Here is a 19,385-nt window from a genome sequence, read left to right on the forward strand (position 1 = left end):
AGTTAACAGTAACACCCTGGCTGTGAGGGGTGTAGTGAGAGAGTTAACAGTAACACCCTGGCTGTGAGGGGTGTAGTGAGAGAGTTAACAGTAACACCCTGGCTGTGAGGTGTGTAGTGAGAGAGTTAACAGTAACACCCTGGCTGTGAGGGGTGTAGTGAGAGAGTTAACAGTAACACCCTGGCTGTGACGTGTAGTGAGAGAGTTAACAGTAGCACCCTGGCTGTGAGGGGTGTATTGAGAGAGTTAACAGTAGCACCCTGGCTGTGAGGTGTGTAGTGAGAGAGTTAACTGTAACACCCTGGCTGTGAGGGGTGTAGTGAGAGAGTTAACAGTAACACCCTGGCTATGAGGTGTGTAGTGAGAGAGTTAACAGTAACACCCTGGCTGTGAGGGTGTAGTGAGAGAGTTAACAGTAACACCCTGGCTGTGAGGTGTGTAGTGAGAGAGTTAACAGTAGCACCCTGGCTGTGAGGTGTGTAGTGAGAGAGTTAACTGTAACACCCTGGCTGTGAGGGGTGTAGTGAGAGAGTTAACAGTAACACCCTGGCTGTGACGTGTAGTGAGAGAGTTAACAGTAGCACCCTGGCTGTGAGGGGTGTATTGAGAGAGTTAACAGTAGCACCCTGGCTGTGAGGTGTGTAGTGAGAGAGTTAACTGTAACACCCTGGCTGTGAGGGGTGTAGTGAGAGAGTTAACAGTAACACCCTGGCTATGAGGTGTGTAGTGAGAGAGTTAACAGTAACACCCTGGCTGTGAGGGGTGTAGTGAGAGAGTTAACAGTAACACCCTGGCTGTGAGGAGTGTAGTGAGAGAGTTAACAGTAACACCCTGGCTGTGAGGTGTGTAGTGAGAGAGTTAACAGTAACACCCTAGCTGTGAGGGGTGTAGTGAGAGAGTTAACAGTAACACCCTAGCTGTGAGGGGTGTAGTGAGAGAGTTAACAGTAACACCCTGGCTGTGAGGTGTGTAGTGAGAGAGTTAACAGTAGCACCCTGGCTGTGACGTGTAGTGAGAGAGTTAACAGTAACACCCTGGCTGTGAGGGGTGTAGTGAGAGAGTTAACAGTAACACCCTGGCTGTGAGGGGTGTAGTGAGAGAGTTAACAGTAACACCCCGGCTGTGAGGGGTGTAGTGAGAGAGTTAACAGTAACACCCTGGCTGTGAGGTGTGTAGTGAGAGAGTTAACAGTAACACCCTGGCTGTGAGGGGTGTAGTGAGAGAGTTAACAGTAACACCCTGGCTGTGACGTGTAGTGAGAGAGTTAACAGTAGCACCCTGGCTGTGAGGGGTGTAGTGAGAGAGTTAACAGTAACACCCTGGCTGTGAGGGGTGTAGTGAGAGAGTTAACAGTAGCACCCTGGCTGTGACGTGTAGTGAGAGAGTTAACAGTAGCACCCTGGCTGTGACGTGTAGTGAGAGAGTTAACAGTAACACCCTGGCTGTGAGGGTGTAGTGAGAGAGTTAACAGTAGCACCCTGGCTGTGACGTGTAGTGAGAGAGTTAACAGTAGCACCCTGGCTGTGACGTGTAGTGAGAGAGTTAACAGTAGCACCCTGGCTGTGAGGGGTGTAGTGAGAGAGTTAACAGTAGCACCCTGGCTGTGAGGTGTGTAGTGAGAGAGTTAACAGTAGCACCCTGGCTGTGAGGTGTAGTGAGAGAGTTAACAGTAGCACCCTGGCTGTGACGTGTAGTGAGAGAGTTAACAGTAGCACCCTAGCTGTGACGTGTAGTGAGAGAGTTAACAGTAGCACCCTGGCTGTGACGTGTAGTGAGAGAGTTAACAGTAACACCCTGGCTGTGAGGTGTGTAGTGAGAGAGTTAACAGTAACACCCTGGCTGTGAGGTGTGTAGTGAGAGAGTTAACAGTAGCACCCTGGCTGTGACGTGTAGTGAGAGAGTTAACAGTAACACCCTGGCTGTGAGGGGTGTAGTGAGAGAGTTAACAGTAACACCCTGGCTGTGAGGGGTGTAGTGAGAGAGTTAACAGTAACACCCTGGCTGTGAGGTGTGTAGTGAGAGAGTTAACAGTAGCACCCTGGCTGTGAGGTGTGTAGTGAGAGAGTTAACAGTAACACCCTGGCTGTGAGGGGTGTAGTGAGAGAGTTAACAGTAACACCCTGGCTGTGACGTGTAGTGAGAGAGTTAACAGTAGCACCCTGGCTGTGAGGGGTGTAGTGAGAGTAACAGTAACACCCTGGCTGTGACGTGTAGTGAGAGAGTTAACAGTAACACCCTGGCTGTGAGGGGTGTAGTGAGAGAGTTAACAGTAGCACCCTGGCTGTGACGTGTAGTGAGAGAGTTAACAGTAACACCCTGGCTGTGAGGGTGTAGTGAGAGAGTTAACAGTAGCACCCTGGCTGTGACGTGTAGTGAGAGAGTTAACAGTAACACCCTGGCTGTGAGGGGTGTAGTGAGAGAGTTAACAGTAGCACCCTGGCTGTGACGTGTAGTGAGAGAGTTAACAGTAGCACCCTGGCTGTGAGGGTGTAGTGAGAGAGTTAACAGTAGCACCCTGGCTGTGACGTGTAGTGAGAGAGTTAACAGTAGCACCCTGGCTGTGAGGGGTGTAGTGAGAGAGTTAACAGTAGCACCCTGGCTGTGACGTGTAGTGAGAGAGTTAACAGTAGCACCCTGGCTGTGAGGGGTGTAGTGAGAGAGTTAACAGTAGCACCCTGGCTGTGAGGTGTGTAGTGAGAGAGTTAACAGTAGCACCCTGGCTGTGAGGTGTAGTGAGAGAGTTAACAGTAGCACCCTGGCTGTGACGTGTAGTGAGAGAGTTAACAGTAGCACCCTAGCTGTGACGTGTAGTGAGAGAGTTAACAGTAGCACCCTGGCTGTGACGTGTAGTGAGAGAGTTAACAGTAACACCCTGGCTGTGAGGTGTGTAGTGAGAGAGTTAACAGTAACACCCTGGCTGTGAGGGGTGTAGTGAGAGAGTTAACAGTAACACCCTGGCTGTGACGTGTAGTGAGAGAGTTAACAGTAGCACCCTGGCTGTGAGGGGTGTAGTGAGAGAGTTAACAGTAACACCCTGGCTGTGAGGGGTGTAGTGAGAGAGTTAACAGTAGCACCCTGGCTGTGAGGTGTAGTGAGAGAGTTAACAGTAGCACCCTGGCTGTGAGGTGTAGTGAGAGAGTTAACAGTAGCACCCTGGCTGTGAGGTGTAGTGAGAGAGTTAACAGTAGCACCCTGGCTGTGAGGTGTAGGGAGAGAGTTAACAGTAACACCCTGGCTGTGAGGTGTAGGGAGAGAGTTAACAGTAGCACCCTGGCTGTGAGGTGTGTAGTGAGAGAGTTAACAGTAACACCCTGGCTGTGAGGTGTAGGGAGAGAGTTAACAAAAGGTTTTGAAGTGTTTGTCCTATATCTAGGAGACATAAGAAAGCTCAGAAAATATTGTATTTTTTGGGGACACATATTTAACCCTTTATTTTTGTTGGCACAAAACGATCTCCATACTTACATTGATTTGTATGGGTTACCTTCAGACGAGTCCTGTGGCACGTAGAGCAAAATATTGATTTGTAGCCCACACGGTTTCAGACGCCACAGTACAGACACTTGGCACATCAGCGTTACTGACTTCAGACGAGTCCCATGATACTACAGACGTTTTCGTGAGAAGAACCATTTTCAGGATGTCTCATAGTCTGACAAACACAGCCGTAGCTGCAGATACGGTGGGCCGACATTGAGAAGCAGCCCATGCAAAAAATAGATATCTCTGGCTTAAACTGAATGGATTTTGATGGGGATGTGTTTATTATGTTTCTTACAGTATATTAACTCACGAGTGTATCGAGAAACTCTTCTTAACTCCATCACTACTCCATAATGGTTCTGTGTAGTGGGAACTAGGAGAGGTGAACCTAACCCGAAACCTAACCCTTAACTTGAGCTAATGGTTCTGTGGAGTGGGCACAGGTGAACCTAACCCTAAATAACCCTAACCCTTAACTTGAGCTAATGGTTCTGTGGAGTGGGCACTAGGAGAGGTGAACCTAACCCTAAACCTAACCCTAACCCTTAACTGAGCTAATGGTTCTGTGGAGTGTGATCTATGAGAGATGACCTAACCCTAACCCCAGCTAATGGTTCTGTGGAGTGGGCACTAGGAGAGGTGAACCTAACCCTAAACCTAACCCTAACCCTTAACTTGAGCTAATGGTTCTGTGGAGTGGGCACTAGGAGAGGTGAACCTAACCCTAAACCTAACCCTAACCCTTAACTTGAGCTAATGGTTCTGTGTAGTGGGAACTAGGAGAGGTGAACCTAACCCGAAACCTAACCCTTAACTTGAGCTAATGGTTCTGTGGAGTGTGATCTATGAGAGATGACCTAACCCTAACCCTTAACTTGAGCTAATGGTTCTGTGGAGTGGGAACTAGTGTAACCGATGTGAAATGGCTAGCTAGTTAGCGGGGTGCGCGCTAATAGCGTTTCAATCGGTGATGTCACTTGCTCTGAGACCTTGAAATAATTGTTCCCCTTGTCCTGCAAGAGCCGCAGCTTTTGTGGCGCGATGGGTAACGATGCTTCGTGGGTGGCTGTTGTTGATGTGTGCAGAAGGTTCCTGGTTCGAGGAGAGGGACGGAAGCTATACTGTTACATTGATGCTGTTGACCCGGATCACTGGTTGTTGTGGAAAAGGAGGAAGTCAAAAGGGGGGTGAGTGTATGATTTGAATGAAATGGTTTTGGAATTTATCCTACAGTTTGTCTGATAAGGTGAGCTGAGAGATGGGAAAGAGCAAGTGAGGTAGAGAGAGTGAGAAATGAAGGTGTCACTCCTTTCTCTTTCCCCCGTCTCCCACAGGCTAAGGTGTGTTTATGTCCGTCTTTGGGAAACGCAACCTCCCTGTCATCTAGCGAGCACATACCTACCTCGACCTGTCCCTACTTCCTGTCCCGTTCCCGTCGCCTATCTCTCCCTCTCTCTGCATAGTGTGCATTCTTTCTCCTGACCTCCGACCTCCCCCTCCATCTGTCTCAGACTAATAAGAAGACTACTGTTCCTGGTCTCTTCTCAGGTTGGGCCCTGCTGCCAGCAGAACATTTTACACCTCCACAACAACTAGCAATAACTAGAGTTATAGTGTATGTGAAGCATGTTTTTACTTTGAAAGCAGAGAAAGTGAACCCACTAATCTCTTTTGACTCATCACATACACTGCTGCTACTGTCTATTGTCTATCCTGTTAACTAGTCACTTTATCCCTACCTATATGTACACATCTACCTTAATTACCTCGTACCCCTGCACATCCACTAGGTGCTGGTCCTCTATGTATATAGCCAAGATATCGTTACTCATTGTGTATTTATTCTTTGAGTTAATAGAAAAATAAGATTTCTCTTTTTTTCTTTCTGCATTTTTGGGAAGCGTCCGTAAGCACTTCCCTGTTAGACTACACCTGTTGTTTGTGAAGCATGTGACAAACATTTTATTTTACCACAGTGTGCTAAGGTTTCCCAGGCCAATGGGACCTCCTACCTAATGTACTGTGACAGTTGAAACATAACTTTGCCTGTGCGTAGGATTAGCAGTTGGTAGTTGCCATTCATTCAGTAGTCCCATACACTCAGTGTGGGACCTGAATACTTTGGCTACTCTACAGGTCTCCACTGTACTGGGCCTTTCTGTTTGAATCTTAAGTGGCAGGCCCATACACACGCACACACCATACAACCCCCCCGCCGCCCCACACCCTCCTCCCCACACACACCCTCTCACTTACCAATGAAAGGGGGTGAGATGCCCAGACAGTGGCCCCAGAAGTCAGGGCAGCAGTCTGAGATGGTTCGGTTACAGAACAGGTCACAGTAACAGATGGTGTCCAGGTAGGGCACCGTACACTGGTCGTCCCGGCCCGGGCAGCAGCCCCCTCTCCGCTCGCAGTACGACCCAAACGGGTCCCTGATTCCCCCCATGTGCAGCGGGCTCATCAGCTCCCTCTTGGTCCTCCTGGATGTGCCTCTGGCCGCCATACTCTCCGACACCACCAGGAGGAGCACCACTGCTATGGCCGCAAGAAGCTTCATTTCTACCCTGACAGAAGGGACAAAGAAGAACATCTGTTAGGATGCTGTGAGCAGGTCATAAGTTATGTTGACACTGATAGAGTGTCAGGTCAGACATTTGTCAAAATCCTAATAGATTCTTTCTATTACAGGGGCTGAGTCACTGGCTTACTGGTGCTCTTTCATGCCGTTCCTAGGAGGGGTGCGTCACTTGAGTGGATTGAGTCACTGATGTGATCTTCCTGTCTGGGTTGGCGGCCCCCCCTTGGGTTGTGCCGTGGCGGAGATCTTTGTGGGCTATACTCGGCCTTGTCTCAGGATGGTAAGCTGGTGGTTGAAGATATTGCTCTAGTGGTGTGGAGGCTGTGCTTTGGCAAAGTGGGTGGGGTTATATCCTTCCTGTTTGGCCCTGTCCGGGGGTGTCATCGGATGGGGCCACAGTGTCTCCTGACCCCTCCTGTCTCAGCCTCCAGTATTTATGCTGCAGTAGTTTGTGTGTCGGGGGCTAGGGTCAGTTTGTTATAGCTGGAGTACTTCTCCTGTCTTATCCGGTGTCCTGTGTGAATTTAAGTATGCTCTCTCTAATTCTCTCTTTCTTTCTTTATCTCGGAGGACCTGAGCCCTAGGACCATGCCTCAGGACTACCTGGCATGATGACTCCTTGCTGTCCCCAGTCCACCTGGCCGTGCTGCTGCTCCAGTTTCAACTGTTCTGATTGTGATTATTATTATTTGACCATGCTGGTAATTTATGAACATTTGAACATCTATAATAATAATAATAATAATAATAATAATCTTGGCCATGTTCTGTTATGATCTCCAACCGGCACAGCCAGAAGAGGACTGGCCACCCCTCATAGCCTGGTTCCTCTCTAGGTTTCTTCCGAGGTTCTGGCCTTTCTAGGGAGTTTTTCCTAGCCACCGTGCTTCTACACCTGGATTGCTTGCTGTTTGGGGTTTTAGGCTGGGTTTCTGTACAGCACTTTGAGATATCAGCTGATGTACGAAGGGCTATATAAATACATTTGATTTGAATAAGATGACAGGCCTAGTCCTGCTTAGAGATCAACAAGTGAGATATGTAGGTCTAACAGTAGGATAATATATTCAAATCTAACAGCAAGCCCAAAAGTCACACTCAGTGGGTCATTTAACAGCTGGAGAGAGTTCTTAGGAAGATGGAAGGAGGAGAAGCTGGAGAAGGAGGAGAAGCTGGAGAAGGAGGGGGATGAGGAGAAGGAGGAGGAGGCCTGAGCTACATGCCAACTCTGCAAGGTTTCCCTTGACAGTGGGCTCTGACTGAAATATCAACCCGTGATAACACCTACGTTCATCTGGTTCCTTTATGAAACAATCCACTCACATCCTTCAACAGGGTCATACAGTGTATCAAAAGGATCAACTAACTGTAATAACATACAAACATACATTTGATTTGATGTAAAGGGTGAACCTAGTGTAACAACGGATGATTAAAGTCCCCTATTTCTTTAAACCGCTTCCTATGAGAGGTCTCAAGACAACAGAATACCTCTTGTTTCAGAACTTTTTAAATAAGGCCTGTCATTTGGGTTTAGATTATTTCAACATAACTAGTAAGAATAGCACCTTTTCATGTAATAAGCGTTTATAAATCAACAAGTATGGAACATATCACACATATCCAAAACAGATTCAAATGGGGCGTTTACATCTAACAGGTTAGGGGCGTTTACATCTAACAGGTTAGGGGCGTTTACATCTAACAGGTTAGGGGCGTTTACATCTAACAGGTTAGGGGCGTTTACATCTAACAGGTTAGGGGCGTTTACATCTAACAGGTTAGGGGCTTTTACATCTAACAGGTTAGGGGCGTTTACATCTAACAGGTTAGGGGCGTTTACATCTAACAGGTTAGGGGCGTTTACATCTAACAGGTTAGGGGCGTTTACATCTAACAGGTTAGGGGCGTTTACATCTAACAGGTTAGGGGCGTTTACATCTAACAGGTTAGGGGCGTTTACATCTAACAGGTTAGGGCGTTTACATCTAACAGGTTAGGGGCGTTTACATCTAACAGGTTAGGGGCGTTTACATCTAACAGGTTAGGGGCGTTTACATCTAACAGGTTAGGGGCGTTTACATCTAACAGGTTAGGGCGTTTACATCTAACAGGTTAGGGGCGTTTACATCTAACAGGTTAGGGAGTTTACATCTAACAGGTTAGGGGCGTTTACATCTAACAGGTTAGGGGCGTTTACATCTAACAGGTTAGGGGCGTTTACATCTAACAGGTTAGGGGCGTTTACATCTAACAGGTTAGGGGCGTTTACATCTAACAGGTTAGGGGCGTTTACATCTAACAGGTTAGGGGCGTTTACATCTAACAGGTTAGGGGCGTTTACATCTAACAGGTTAGGGGCATTTACATCTAACAGGTTAGGTCAAGATTTTAAAGGACCTCTCCACAAATCCTTACGCTACTCTTCAAAGAACTCTATAGCATTCACAGAATGTTCTACTGTATTTGAATTTGAACAGTGCAAATCTATACTTCACTATGATGAAGGTAAAGCTGCAAAGATTGAACTGCCCAATACTGTCACTGTATTTCAATGGTTTCAGGTCTGAGACATTACTAGACTGTGTCAATGGCCCAAATGACACCCTTTTCCCTATAAAGTGCACTACTTTTGACCAGGGACCATAGAACTCTGGTCAAAAGTAGTACACTTTATAGGGAATAGGGTGCAGCCCTGGTCAAAAGTAGTGCACTATGTAGAGAATAGGGTTACATTTGGGATAAAGCCTGTAAGCCTGCTATAAATATGGCTCTCTGGGGTCTCTTTGCATAATACGTTGTTCGATGCGGCCACACTAAAATAGCACTCAATGCAATACTTCACTGTTTATTAAAAAAGGGACATTCCACCTCCGCTCAGTCAAACAGGGGGGTTATGACATTATTATCATCAACATGAGAATATAAAGCTATCACATCATCATGGAAACAAACGTCCTGCTGTCTGTCAGAGCTAATCTGTCAATCTTCAGGAAATGTCCCAAAGAGCATGCCTCTTTCTCTCTCTATCCTGTCCTACACAGACTACGCCTCTCTCTCTATCCTGTCCTACAAACCACGCCTCTCTCTATCCTGTCCTACAAACCACGCCTCTCTCTATCCTGTCCTACAAACCACGCCTCTCTCTATCCTGTCCTACAGACCAGGCCTCTTTCTCTCTCTATCCTGTCCTACACAGACTACGCCTCTCTCTATCCTGTCCTACAAACCACGCCTCTCTCTCTATCCTGTCCTACAAACCACGCCTCTCTCTCTCTCTATCCTGTCCTACAGACCAGGCCTCTTTCTCTCTCTATCCTGTCCTACAGACCAGGCCTCTTTCTCTCTCTATCCTGTCCTACACAGACTACGCCTCTCTCTATCCTGTCCTACAAACCACGCCTCTCTCTCTATCCTGTCCTACAAACCACGCCTCTCTCTATCCTGTCCTACAAACCACGCCTCTCTCTATCCTGTCCTACAGACCAGGCCTCTTTCTCTCTCTATCCTGTCCTACACAGACTACGCCTCTCTCTATCCTGTCCTACAAACCACGCCTCTCTCTCTATCCTGTCCTACAAACCACGCCTCTCTCTCTCTCTATCCTGTCCTACAGACCAGGCCTCTTTCTCTCTCTATCCTGTCCTACAGACCAGGCCTCTTTCTCTCTCTATCCTGTCCTACACAGACTACGCCTCTCTCTATCCTGTCCTACAAACCACGCCTCTCTCTCCATCCTGTCCTACAAACCACACCTCTCTCTATCCTGTCCTACAAACCACGCCTCTCTCTATCCTGTCCTACAGACCAGGCCTCTTTCTCTCTCTATCCTGTCCTACACAGACTACGCCTCTCTCTATCCTGTCCTACAAACCACGCCTCTCTCTCTATCCTGTCCTACAAACCACGCCTCTCTCTATCCTGTCCTACAGACCAGGCCTCTTTCTCTCTCTATCCTGTCCTACACAGACTACGCCTCTCTCTATCCTGTCCTACAAACCACGCCTCTCTCTATCCTGTCCTACAAACCACGCCTCTCTCTATCCTGTCCTACAAACCACGCCTCTCTATCCTGTCCTACACAGACTACGCCTCTCTCTATCCTGTCCTACAAAACATGCCTCTCTCTATCCTGTCCTACAAACCACGCCTCTCTCTATCCTGTCCTACAAACCACGCCTCTCTATCCTGTACTACAAACCACGCCTCTCTCTCTATCCTGTCCTACAAACCACACCTCTCTCTATCCTGTCCTACAGACCAGGCCTCTCTCTCTATCCTGTCCTACACAGACTACACCTCTCTCTATCCTGTCCTACAAAACATGCCTCTCTCTATCCTGTCCTACAGACCAGGCCTCTTTCTATCCTGTCCTACAAACAAGCCTCTCTCTATCATGTCCTACAAACCACGCCTCTCTATCCTGTCCTACAGACCATGCCTCTCTCTTTCCTGTTCGACACATGTACTAGACATACAGTTGAAGTCGGAGGTTTACATACACCTTAGCCAAATACAGTTTAACTCAGTTTTTCACAATTCCTGACATTTAATCCAAGTAAAAATTCCATGTCTTAGGTCAATTAGGATCACCACTTTATTTTAAGAATGTGAAATATCAGAATAATAGTAGAGAGAATTATTCATTTCGGCTTTTATTTATTTCATCACATTTCCATGGGGTCAAACGTTCCCATACACTCAATTAGTATTTGGTAACATTGCCTTTAAATCGTTTAACTTGGGTCAAATGTTTCAGGTAGCCTTCCACAAGCTTCCCACAATAAGTTGGGTGAATTTTGGCCCATTCCTCCTGACAGAGCTGGTGTAACTGAGTCAGGTCTGTAGGCCTCCTTGCTCGCACAAACTTTTTCAGTTCTGCCCACAGACTTTCTATAGGATTGAGGTCAGGGCTTTGTGATGGCCACTCAATACCTTGACTTTGTTGTCCTTAAGACATTTTGCCATAAATTTGTAAGTATGCTTGGGGTCATTGTCCATTTGGAAGACCCATTTTCGACCAAGCTTTAACTTCCTGACGAATGATATTGCTTCAATATATTCACATAATTTTCCTTCATCATGTAGCCATCTATTTTGTGAAGTGCACCAGTCCCTCCTGCAGCAAAGCACCCCCACAACATAATGCTGCTACCCCCGTGATTTACAGTTGGGATGATGTTCTTCGGCTTGCAAGCAGCCCCCTTTTTACTCCAAACATAACAATGGTCATTATGGCCAAACAGTTCTATTTTTGTTTTAACAGACCAGAGGACATTTCTCCAAAAAGTACGATCTTTGTCCCCATGTGCAGTTGCAAACCGTAGTCTGGATTTTTTTATGGCAGTTTTGGAGCAGTGGCTTCTTTCTTGCTGAGCGGCCTTTCAGGTTATGTCAATATAGGACTCGTTTTACCGTGGATATAGACACTTTTGTACCTGTTTCCTCAAGCATCTTCACAAGGTCTTTTTCCTGTTGTTCATTTGCAAAAATGTTTTTAAAAAAATGTTTGTGCTTTGTCATTATGGAGTATTGTGTGTAGATTGCTGAGGATTTTTATTTAATTGATACATTTTAGAATAAGACTCTATGTGCAAAATGTGGAAAAAGTCAAGGAGTCTGAATACTTTTCAAAGGCACTGTACATAGACATAGAATCCCTGGTCACTTTAATAATGTTTATGAATATACTGTTTTACTCATTTCATATGTTTATACTGTATTCTATTTTATTGTATTTTAGTCAATGCCACTCTGACATGGAGAGAATCTTGACCACAACTTTTTGGCTGGTGTGTGAACTCTCACTCTCTGCACAGCCATGGGACGGACAAACAATGGCCCCTAGCCACATCTTATTGTGTGTGATTGTATCATCATCACCACCATCAGCCTTGCTTTGGTTCCATGGTAGCGCCTCAGACATACAGAATGACACAGTACCGTAATCAGCCTTGCTTTGGTTCCATGGTAGCGCCTCAGACATACAGAATGACACAGTACTGTAGTCAGCCTTGCTTTGGTTCCATGGTAGCGCCTCAGACATACAGAATGACACAGTACCGTAGTCAGCCTTGCTTTGGTTCCATGGTAGCGCCTCAGACATACAGAATGACACAGTACCGTAGTCAGCCTTGCTTTGGTTCCATGGTAGCGCCTCAGACATACAGAATGACACAGTACCGTAGTCAGCCTTGCTTTGGTTCCATGGTAGCGCCTCAGACATACAGAATGACACAGTACCGTAGTCAGCCTTGCTTTGGTTCCATGGTAGCGCCTCAGACATACAGAATGACACAGTACTGTAGTCAGCCTTGCTTTGGTTCCATGGTAGCGCCTCAGACATACAGAATGACACAGTACTGTAGTCAGCCTTGCTTTGGTTCCATGGTAGCGCCTCAGACATACAGAATGACACAGTACTGTAGTCAGCCTTGCTTTGGTTCCATGGTAGCGCCTCAGACATACAGAATGACACAGTACCGTAGTCAGCCTTGCTTTGGTTCCATGGTAGCGCCTCAGACATACAGAATGACACAGTACTGTAGTCAGCCTTGCTTTGGTTCCATGGTAGCGCCTCAGACATACAGAATGACACAGTACCGTAGTCAGCCTTGCTTTGGTTCCATGGTAGCGCCTCAGACATACAGAATGACACAGTACCGTAGTCAGCCTTGCTTTGGTTCCATGGTAGCGCCTCAGACATACAGAATGACACAGTACCGTAGTCAGCCTTGCTTTGGTTCCATGGTAGCGCCTCAGACATACAGAATGACACAGTACCTGTAGTCAGCCTTGCTTTGGTTCAGCCTTGCTTTGGTTCCATGGTAGCGCCTCAGACATGCAGAATGACACAGTACCGTAATCAGCCTTGCTTTGGTTCCATGGTAGCGCCTCAGACATACAGAATGACACAGTACCGTAATCAGCCTTGCTTTGGTTCCATGGTAGCGCCTCAGACATACAGAATGACACAGTACCGTAGTCAGCCTTGCTTTGGTTCCATGGTAGCGCCTCAGACATACAGAATGACACAGTACCGTAGTCAGCCTTGCTTTGGTTCCATGGTAGCGCCTCAGACATACAGAATGACACAGTACCGTAGTCAGCCTTGCTTTGGTTCCATGGTAGCGCCTCAGACATACAGAATGACACAGTACCGTAGTCAGCCTTGCTTTGGTTCCATGGTAGCGCCTCAGACATACAGAATAACACAGTACCGTAGTCAGCCTTGCTTTGGTTCCATGGTAGCGCCTCCGACATGCAGAATGACACAGTACTGTAGTCAGCCTTGCTTTGGTTCCACGGTAGCGCCTCAGACATACAGAATGGCACAGTACTGTTATCAGCTGTAGCCTTGCTGTTGATCCCTCCAGCACAGTAAAACAGAAAAGCCTCATCGCACAACCAACTTAGACATTCCACGGTTATTATAACCCATAACGACTGCAACTCAGAGGGATGCAGTGCCCTAGAACCAGCTGCTCAACAACTTCCAGAGTCCATTGCCGGCTGCCTGTCTGCCTCATATTGTATGGAGTCATGAGGGTAGAACACTGAACAAGCACAACACACCCTGGTTTCATCTCACCTGGGCAGTATCATTCACCTGTGCTGAGACAGCCAGACAAACAAACACATACACGCAAGAAACACACCCACACACGCACACGCATAGACACACACACCAACTCTCTTTTCTCTCTCACCTCTCTTCACATACAGACAAATAGGATCAGCTGAACTTTGAAACATTGCTTCACAACCCACTAGATAACTCAATCACTCACAGTCGGTATCAGTCTAAAAGCATTTCAATGGAGTGAGGTATTTCTAGAGAGTTCTATGAGTGTGTCATGGAGTCCTTGAGTTCTGTTTACTTTTATTCTCAACTCAAGGATACACTAAACAAAGTAACCATTTATTTTACAGGTGTCACACAAACCTCCCTTGGTTTAAAACAGGAGACACAGTCCAAAGACAAAATGAACAATAATCTTAGTATTATTATTAGTATCTAGAATACATAAGATGTACACTACACTTTCAGACATTTTCCACATATCAAGTCTAATTTTGTAGTATTATATGTGGGTTAAATCATAGTTTTTTAAAATATATTTTTTTATTAACCCTTTATTTAACTAGACAACTAATCTAATTCTGAAAACAAACTTTCCTAAGAATCTTATTAGGAAGCCTGAACATATCTGAAACTAGTCACAGTAAATGCTAATTACAATCACATTATAACAAAACTAGCATAGCCAAGGAAATCCAACTAGCTTTATTTATTTAGTTGTTTACCATCAAACCTACTTCCAAAATGTTTGTTGCATTTTTTAGATAATGATGTGAATCCTGCACCTGTCTGATCTGGCTCAGAGAGAGGGAAAGAGGTAATCCATTTTACCTTGTATGTGTGTTCTGTGAAAATCTCTCTTCTTGTTTGTAATCCAATAGAAAAACCCAGTCCTGTAAAAGATGATATGATTTTCTGCTGCTTTCTCTGTAATTCATACACAGCGAGAAAGTCTGTCTCCCTTTCTCCCTCACTCTCTTCTCATTCACTGCACTGTCAGGCTAAACAACTGAGTTATATATACTGTACAGCCACTAAGTATGAACAAACCACTCCTCCCTCCCCCTCCTTCACACTCTCTCTCTGCCCTATCCTCCTGACTCCTAGCCTAATCCTTATTTTCTCTCTCTCTTGAATAAACCTAAAACAGTTATTTTCAAAAGCAACTGCCATTTACCTCTTTCTTTCTATTTTGTCCCTGTGATTAAGCTTTTTTAATTTGTGACATCATCACAGGGTCATCCACTTGTTTCCCTTTGGCACAGTGACCACCTCGCTACCCCCTAGTGGTCACTAGAAAAACTTGACAAAGGGTGGTTTGAAAAGACACCTGTACCGTGGTTAGCACAGCTGCAGTAAAAATAGTAGCATTGGGGGCGGAGCTATATGTATGTAAGCGAGCATGTTGGAGTGAACGGCTGTGCGTGAGAGGCTCCTGCAACTTTTTTGAGAAATAATCTAATTTAACCTACTTTATGGCACTTTTTACAACAAACGTTTCTTTCTAATACAAGATTGTAACTTTTTATATGAAAATGCAGAGTAATAAGCGGCCAAAGGACAATAAATCCACAACGGAGGCCTCCTCCCCACTAAACAACGAGACAGACATGGCGGGAGGCACATGCAACAACGTGACACTTACAGAACTTACCCGGGCTTTGGGGGAGCTACGTGTTGCTATAGCTGAGGATCTTAAGGCCACTATTGCTGAACTGGACACCAAAATCGAGAGCATCATTCGAACAGTCACTTCACATGGCCAGAGTATTGTGGACCTTGAGAAAGCTTCTGAATTCAACGCTGGTAGGATCGACGAGTTAGAGAAGCTATGCACGTCATTGCAGGATACTGTGCAGAGGCTTTCTGTGAAAGTGGTGGACCTGGAGGGCCGATCCAGACGTAATAACCTTCGCGTTGTTGGTCTGGCAGAGGGGGTAGAGGCGGGCTCTCGCCCCACCGACTTCTTCGCCAAGCTATTGAAGGATGCAATGGGATCGGTTGTTTTGGATTCGGATCCCCAGCTGGACCGCGCACATCGCTCCCTTGTCCCAGTGTCTGGACCGGGCCAACGTCCTCGCCCAGTAATAATCTGTTGTCACAGTTTCAAGACCAAGGATCTTATCCTGCGTGAAGCTCGAATGAGGGGCAACCTGTCACATGAAGGGCATCCATTCCGTGTCTATGAGGATTATGCGCCCGATGTGGCAAAGCATCGCGCCGACTACAGAGATGTCATGACCAAACTCTACAAACTCCATCTTCGCCCAGCCTTACTCTTCCCTGCAAGACTAAGAATACACCAATCCCCCGTACAGGTTAGAGTGCCTTGTTATTGCGTGTTAGGGTCTGCTCATGGACTCCAATCCATACTATATTGGGTGAAAACGTATTAAATGGGCTCAACAAGGGCTACCGAACATGTAAGACGCTGAGCAGACCAATGGATGACGGTCAGATCTCTCATTTAATGTTAAATTCACTTTCATCCCGGCTGTGCTCAGAGCGATGCATATTTTTTACTTCCAGGTTTGATCACTGACACCTTCGGACGGATTTACTTATATTCCCCCACTTTCGTTTTGTTTCGTTATTTATTTTACAATCCTTACATTATTCTTACGACCATACCATTTATATATTGCTTGCAGGGGACTGGGGGTGATGGTTGGGAGGAGGCAGACACCTGGTTAGCAGGTTGATGTTTTGTGCCGTTCTGCCTTTGTCTGGCCGTGGGCCTCTCTCCCGACTAGAGTCCCACCAGCCCTCTGTAGTGCTTATGTATGTGTAGGTGTGCGTACATATAATTACTATTTGTACTTTATTACTATTTTCTCTTAGCATTTTAGTATTATGTTATGTGTATATTTTAAATCAGTGTAGATTGTTATTCTGGGGTATGAATGTTGGTATGTGTATATGTGCATATGGATGTATATACATATTCTATAAATATATATTTTTATATATGATTTCTTTGTGTGGATATGTATACATACATGTATATGTATGTATATGTGTGTGTATGTGTATGTGTGTATGCATGTGTGTATGCATGTGTGTATGTTTATATATGTATATATAGGTATGTGTATGTACGTATATGTGTGTATGTATGTGTATGTATATATATGTGTATGTGTGTGTGTATATGTGTGTATGTGTGTGTGTATATGTGTGTATGTATATGTGTATGTGTGTATGTATGTATATGTATGTATATGTATGTATATATATATATATATATATATATATATATATACATATATATATACATATACATATATATATATATATGTATGTATGTATGTATGTATGTATGTATGTATGTATGTATGTATGTATGTATGTATGTATGTATGTATGTATGTGATGTATGTGTGTGTATGTGTATATGTATGTGTGTATGTATGTGTGTATATATATATATATATATATATATATTTTTTACATTTTTTATTTTATTAAACATATTTTTTTATGGGGGGAACGTTTAATTTAACAATTCCTTGTTCCGATCTCCTGACCCACAGTATGTAAAGGTACGGCTGACTATGTCGGTTGAGGATGGTTTATTTTTTGACCGGCAGTGCTTAGCAATATAATCTTGAGGCTATATCTTGCTTATCTCTGGGATTGACCCATTATGACGCTTAAATGCGCAATATGTTTAAGTTGCAACTTATTCGGTTTAGGTTTATTAGATGCTAACTGAACACTTAACTCGCAGCAGCCTCCTCAGGTCATATGTTAGTAGAAGTTCTAGGATAGTGAGAGGTGAACGTATAGTTGGGATTTTATTTTTGTTTTACCTCTTGTTCGAGGTCGCGCCGTTCTTTTTTGGCATCGGCCAGACAATGTGTTTATTATTTGTATTTTTCCTTTTTTTCTCTCCTGTTTGTACATGCTTGTTAAATGTGGGTTGATGGGGGTAAGTGTTGGGGAAATTAGAGGAACAGGGTGGGAAGTAAAGGTGCTTGCAGGGGGAGGGGTGGGTTGGATACTGCTCGGGTGTAGGTGCTACATATCCTGATCGTGATGGTTTGGTGCGCTTTCTTACCTTTTTATCAAGTTACATGGTATGCAGGCCACCATAGGAACTACAAACGAGAGGAGGGCGGGGCTTACATTCACTTCCTGGAATGTCAAGGGTTTAAACGAACCAATTAAGAGGGGCAAGGTCCTAGCCTACTTGAAAGCACTCTCGTCTGATATTATATTTTTGCAAGAAACTCATCTGAAGAATAACTCTCATAGCAGACTTAAGTGTAGGTGGGTGGGGCAAGTGTATCACTCTACCTTCTCTGCCAAAACGAGAGGCACAGCGATTCTGGTACAGAAAGGAATTCCCTTTCTACATAAAACCACTGTTGCGGATAAAGAGGGTCGGAATGTGATCGCAATAGGAGAAATCCACTCTACCTCAGTAACTCTACTAAATATCTATGGGCCAAACATTGACAACCCCTCTTTTTTCAAAAGAGTCCTTGCCCTGATTCCAGATATCTCCCATACTAACCTGGTCATTGGAGGGGACCTTAACTGTGTGCTAGACCAATATTTGGATAGATCCTCTACCCGGCGAACCCCTACCTCCTATTCAAGCGAATTCTTGAATACCTACATAAAAAAATCGAACTTATTTGATATATGGAGGATCGCTAACCCTACAGGTAGGGAATACTCCTTTTACTCTCATGTTCACAAGGTCTACACTCAAATTGACTACTTTTTGTTGGATGCTAGACTACTCCCCTATACCTGTAATGTGAGGTATCATGATATTATAATCTCGGACCACAGTCCACTCACCTTCTCCCTGAGATTGGGTGACATTGTACCAAACGAGAGGGTCTGGAGGTTGAATCCTCAGCTCCTCACAGAACCAACATTCTGTGAATATCTTAAAGACCAAATTACATTTTTCTTTGATACCAACGACAACACAGAGACCTCCCCATCATTATTGTGGGAAACACTGAAGGCTTATCTGAGAGGCTGTATCATCTCCTTTCAGGCTGCCAGGAGTAGGCAAAACAGAGGAAAACTGGAAGAACTGGAGGGACAAATTCACTTACTGGATAGGGAGAATGCTAGCCACCCATCTATGGAGAAACATAAAAAAATTACCTCTTTAAAATTTGAACATAATCAGATTCTCTCAGCTAAAATTGCTAAATCTTTTCTCTATGCCAAGCAAAAATATTTTGAGTTTGGTGACAAACCACACAAATTACGCGCCAGACAACTTCGAAAAAATGTGAGTGACCGAATGATTCACAGGGTTAAATCTACATCTGGGGAATTACTCTCTTCCCCCAAAGACATCAATGACAGATTTCAGCAGTTTTATGAGACTCTATATACATCTAAAGCGGATCCTAACCCCTTAATTATGCAAACATTTTTGGAGGACTGTAATCTTCCTGCCCTGAACCAGGAAGATTCTAACTTCCTGAAAAAGGAAATATCTCTTGATGAAATTCGAGAAACAATTAAGTCTCTAAAGAGTGGCAAGACCCCGGGCCCAGATGGATACCCTGGTGAATTCTATAAAACATTCAGCAACATGCTCTCTCCCTACCTGCACAAAATGTTGGTTCAGGCCAATGAGGATGGAGCTCTCTCTTCTACTTTGGACGAAGCGTTCATTACAGTTATACATAAGAAGGGTAAAGATCCAGAAGAGGTAGGGTCATACAGACCAATATCTCTCCTTAATACAGACTAAAAGATTCT

General features: G+C 45.0%; 2 protein-coding genes and 1 long non-coding RNA gene across 7 annotated transcripts in view; 1 reads left to right on the plus strand and 2 right to left on the minus strand.

Annotated features, from left to right (window-relative positions):
• LOC118375655 (tubulointerstitial nephritis antigen-like) overlaps positions 1–14,656 on the minus strand; it is a 91,976-nt gene extending 77,320 nt beyond the window's left edge. The window contains exons 1-2 of the mRNA XM_052469918.1: positions 14,478–14,656; positions 5,740–6,050 (exon numbers count right to left, since the gene is read on the minus strand). Coding sequence (XP_052325878.1) covers positions 5,740–6,050; positions 14,478–14,584 — 418 coding nt within the window. The 5' untranslated portion in view covers positions 14,585–14,656. The remainder of the gene's footprint in view (positions 1–5,739; positions 6,051–14,477) is intronic.
• LOC127909279 (uncharacterized) lies at positions 6,214–8,400 on the plus strand. 4 transcript variants are annotated; one of them, XR_008070590.1, is made up of 4 exons: positions 6,214–7,820; positions 7,869–8,012; positions 8,060–8,155; positions 8,226–8,400. It is a non-coding gene; the product is annotated as an uncharacterized LOC127909279 (long non-coding RNA). The 4 variants fall into 4 exon arrangements; XR_008070589.1 differs by lacking the exon at positions 7,869–8,012 and having other exon boundaries at positions 6,214–7,844; XR_008070591.1 differs by lacking the exon at positions 7,869–8,012 and having other exon boundaries at positions 6,214–7,844; positions 8,060–8,131.
• LOC127909278 (uncharacterized) lies at positions 11,134–13,305 on the minus strand. Of its 2 annotated transcripts, none has more exons than XM_052469917.1 (2): positions 12,985–13,305; positions 11,134–12,847 (listed from the first exon to the last, which is right to left on the minus strand). In XM_052469917.1, the coding sequence occupies exons 1-2, from the start codon at positions 13,265–13,267 to the stop codon at positions 11,808–11,810; spliced, it is 1,323 nt and encodes a 440-aa protein (XP_052325877.1). In that variant the 5' UTR covers positions 13,268–13,305; the 3' UTR covers positions 11,134–11,807. The 2 variants fall into 2 exon arrangements, with proteins under 2 accessions (XP_052325877.1, XP_052325876.1); XM_052469916.1 differs by having other exon boundaries at positions 12,925–13,305.
• Positions 14,657–19,385: the final 4,729 nt, after the last annotated feature.

Source organism: Oncorhynchus keta, chromosome 19, assembly GCF_023373465.1.
Source record: "Oncorhynchus keta strain PuntledgeMale-10-30-2019 chromosome 19, Oket_V2, whole genome shotgun sequence".
Taxonomy (NCBI): Eukaryota; Metazoa; Chordata; class Actinopteri; order Salmoniformes; family Salmonidae; genus Oncorhynchus; species Oncorhynchus keta.

Excerpts from the sequence above, each read along its gene's own strand:
- LOC127909278 (XM_052469916.1), bottom strand. The coding sequence starts at position 13,267 with ATGTCTGAGGCGCTACCATGGAACCAAAGCAAGGCTGACTACGGTACT. Across the intron at positions 12,848-12,924 it reads CCAAAGCAAGGCTGATTACG|GTACTGTGTCATTCTGTATG; the intron begins GTACTGTGTCAT and ends GGCTGACTACAG.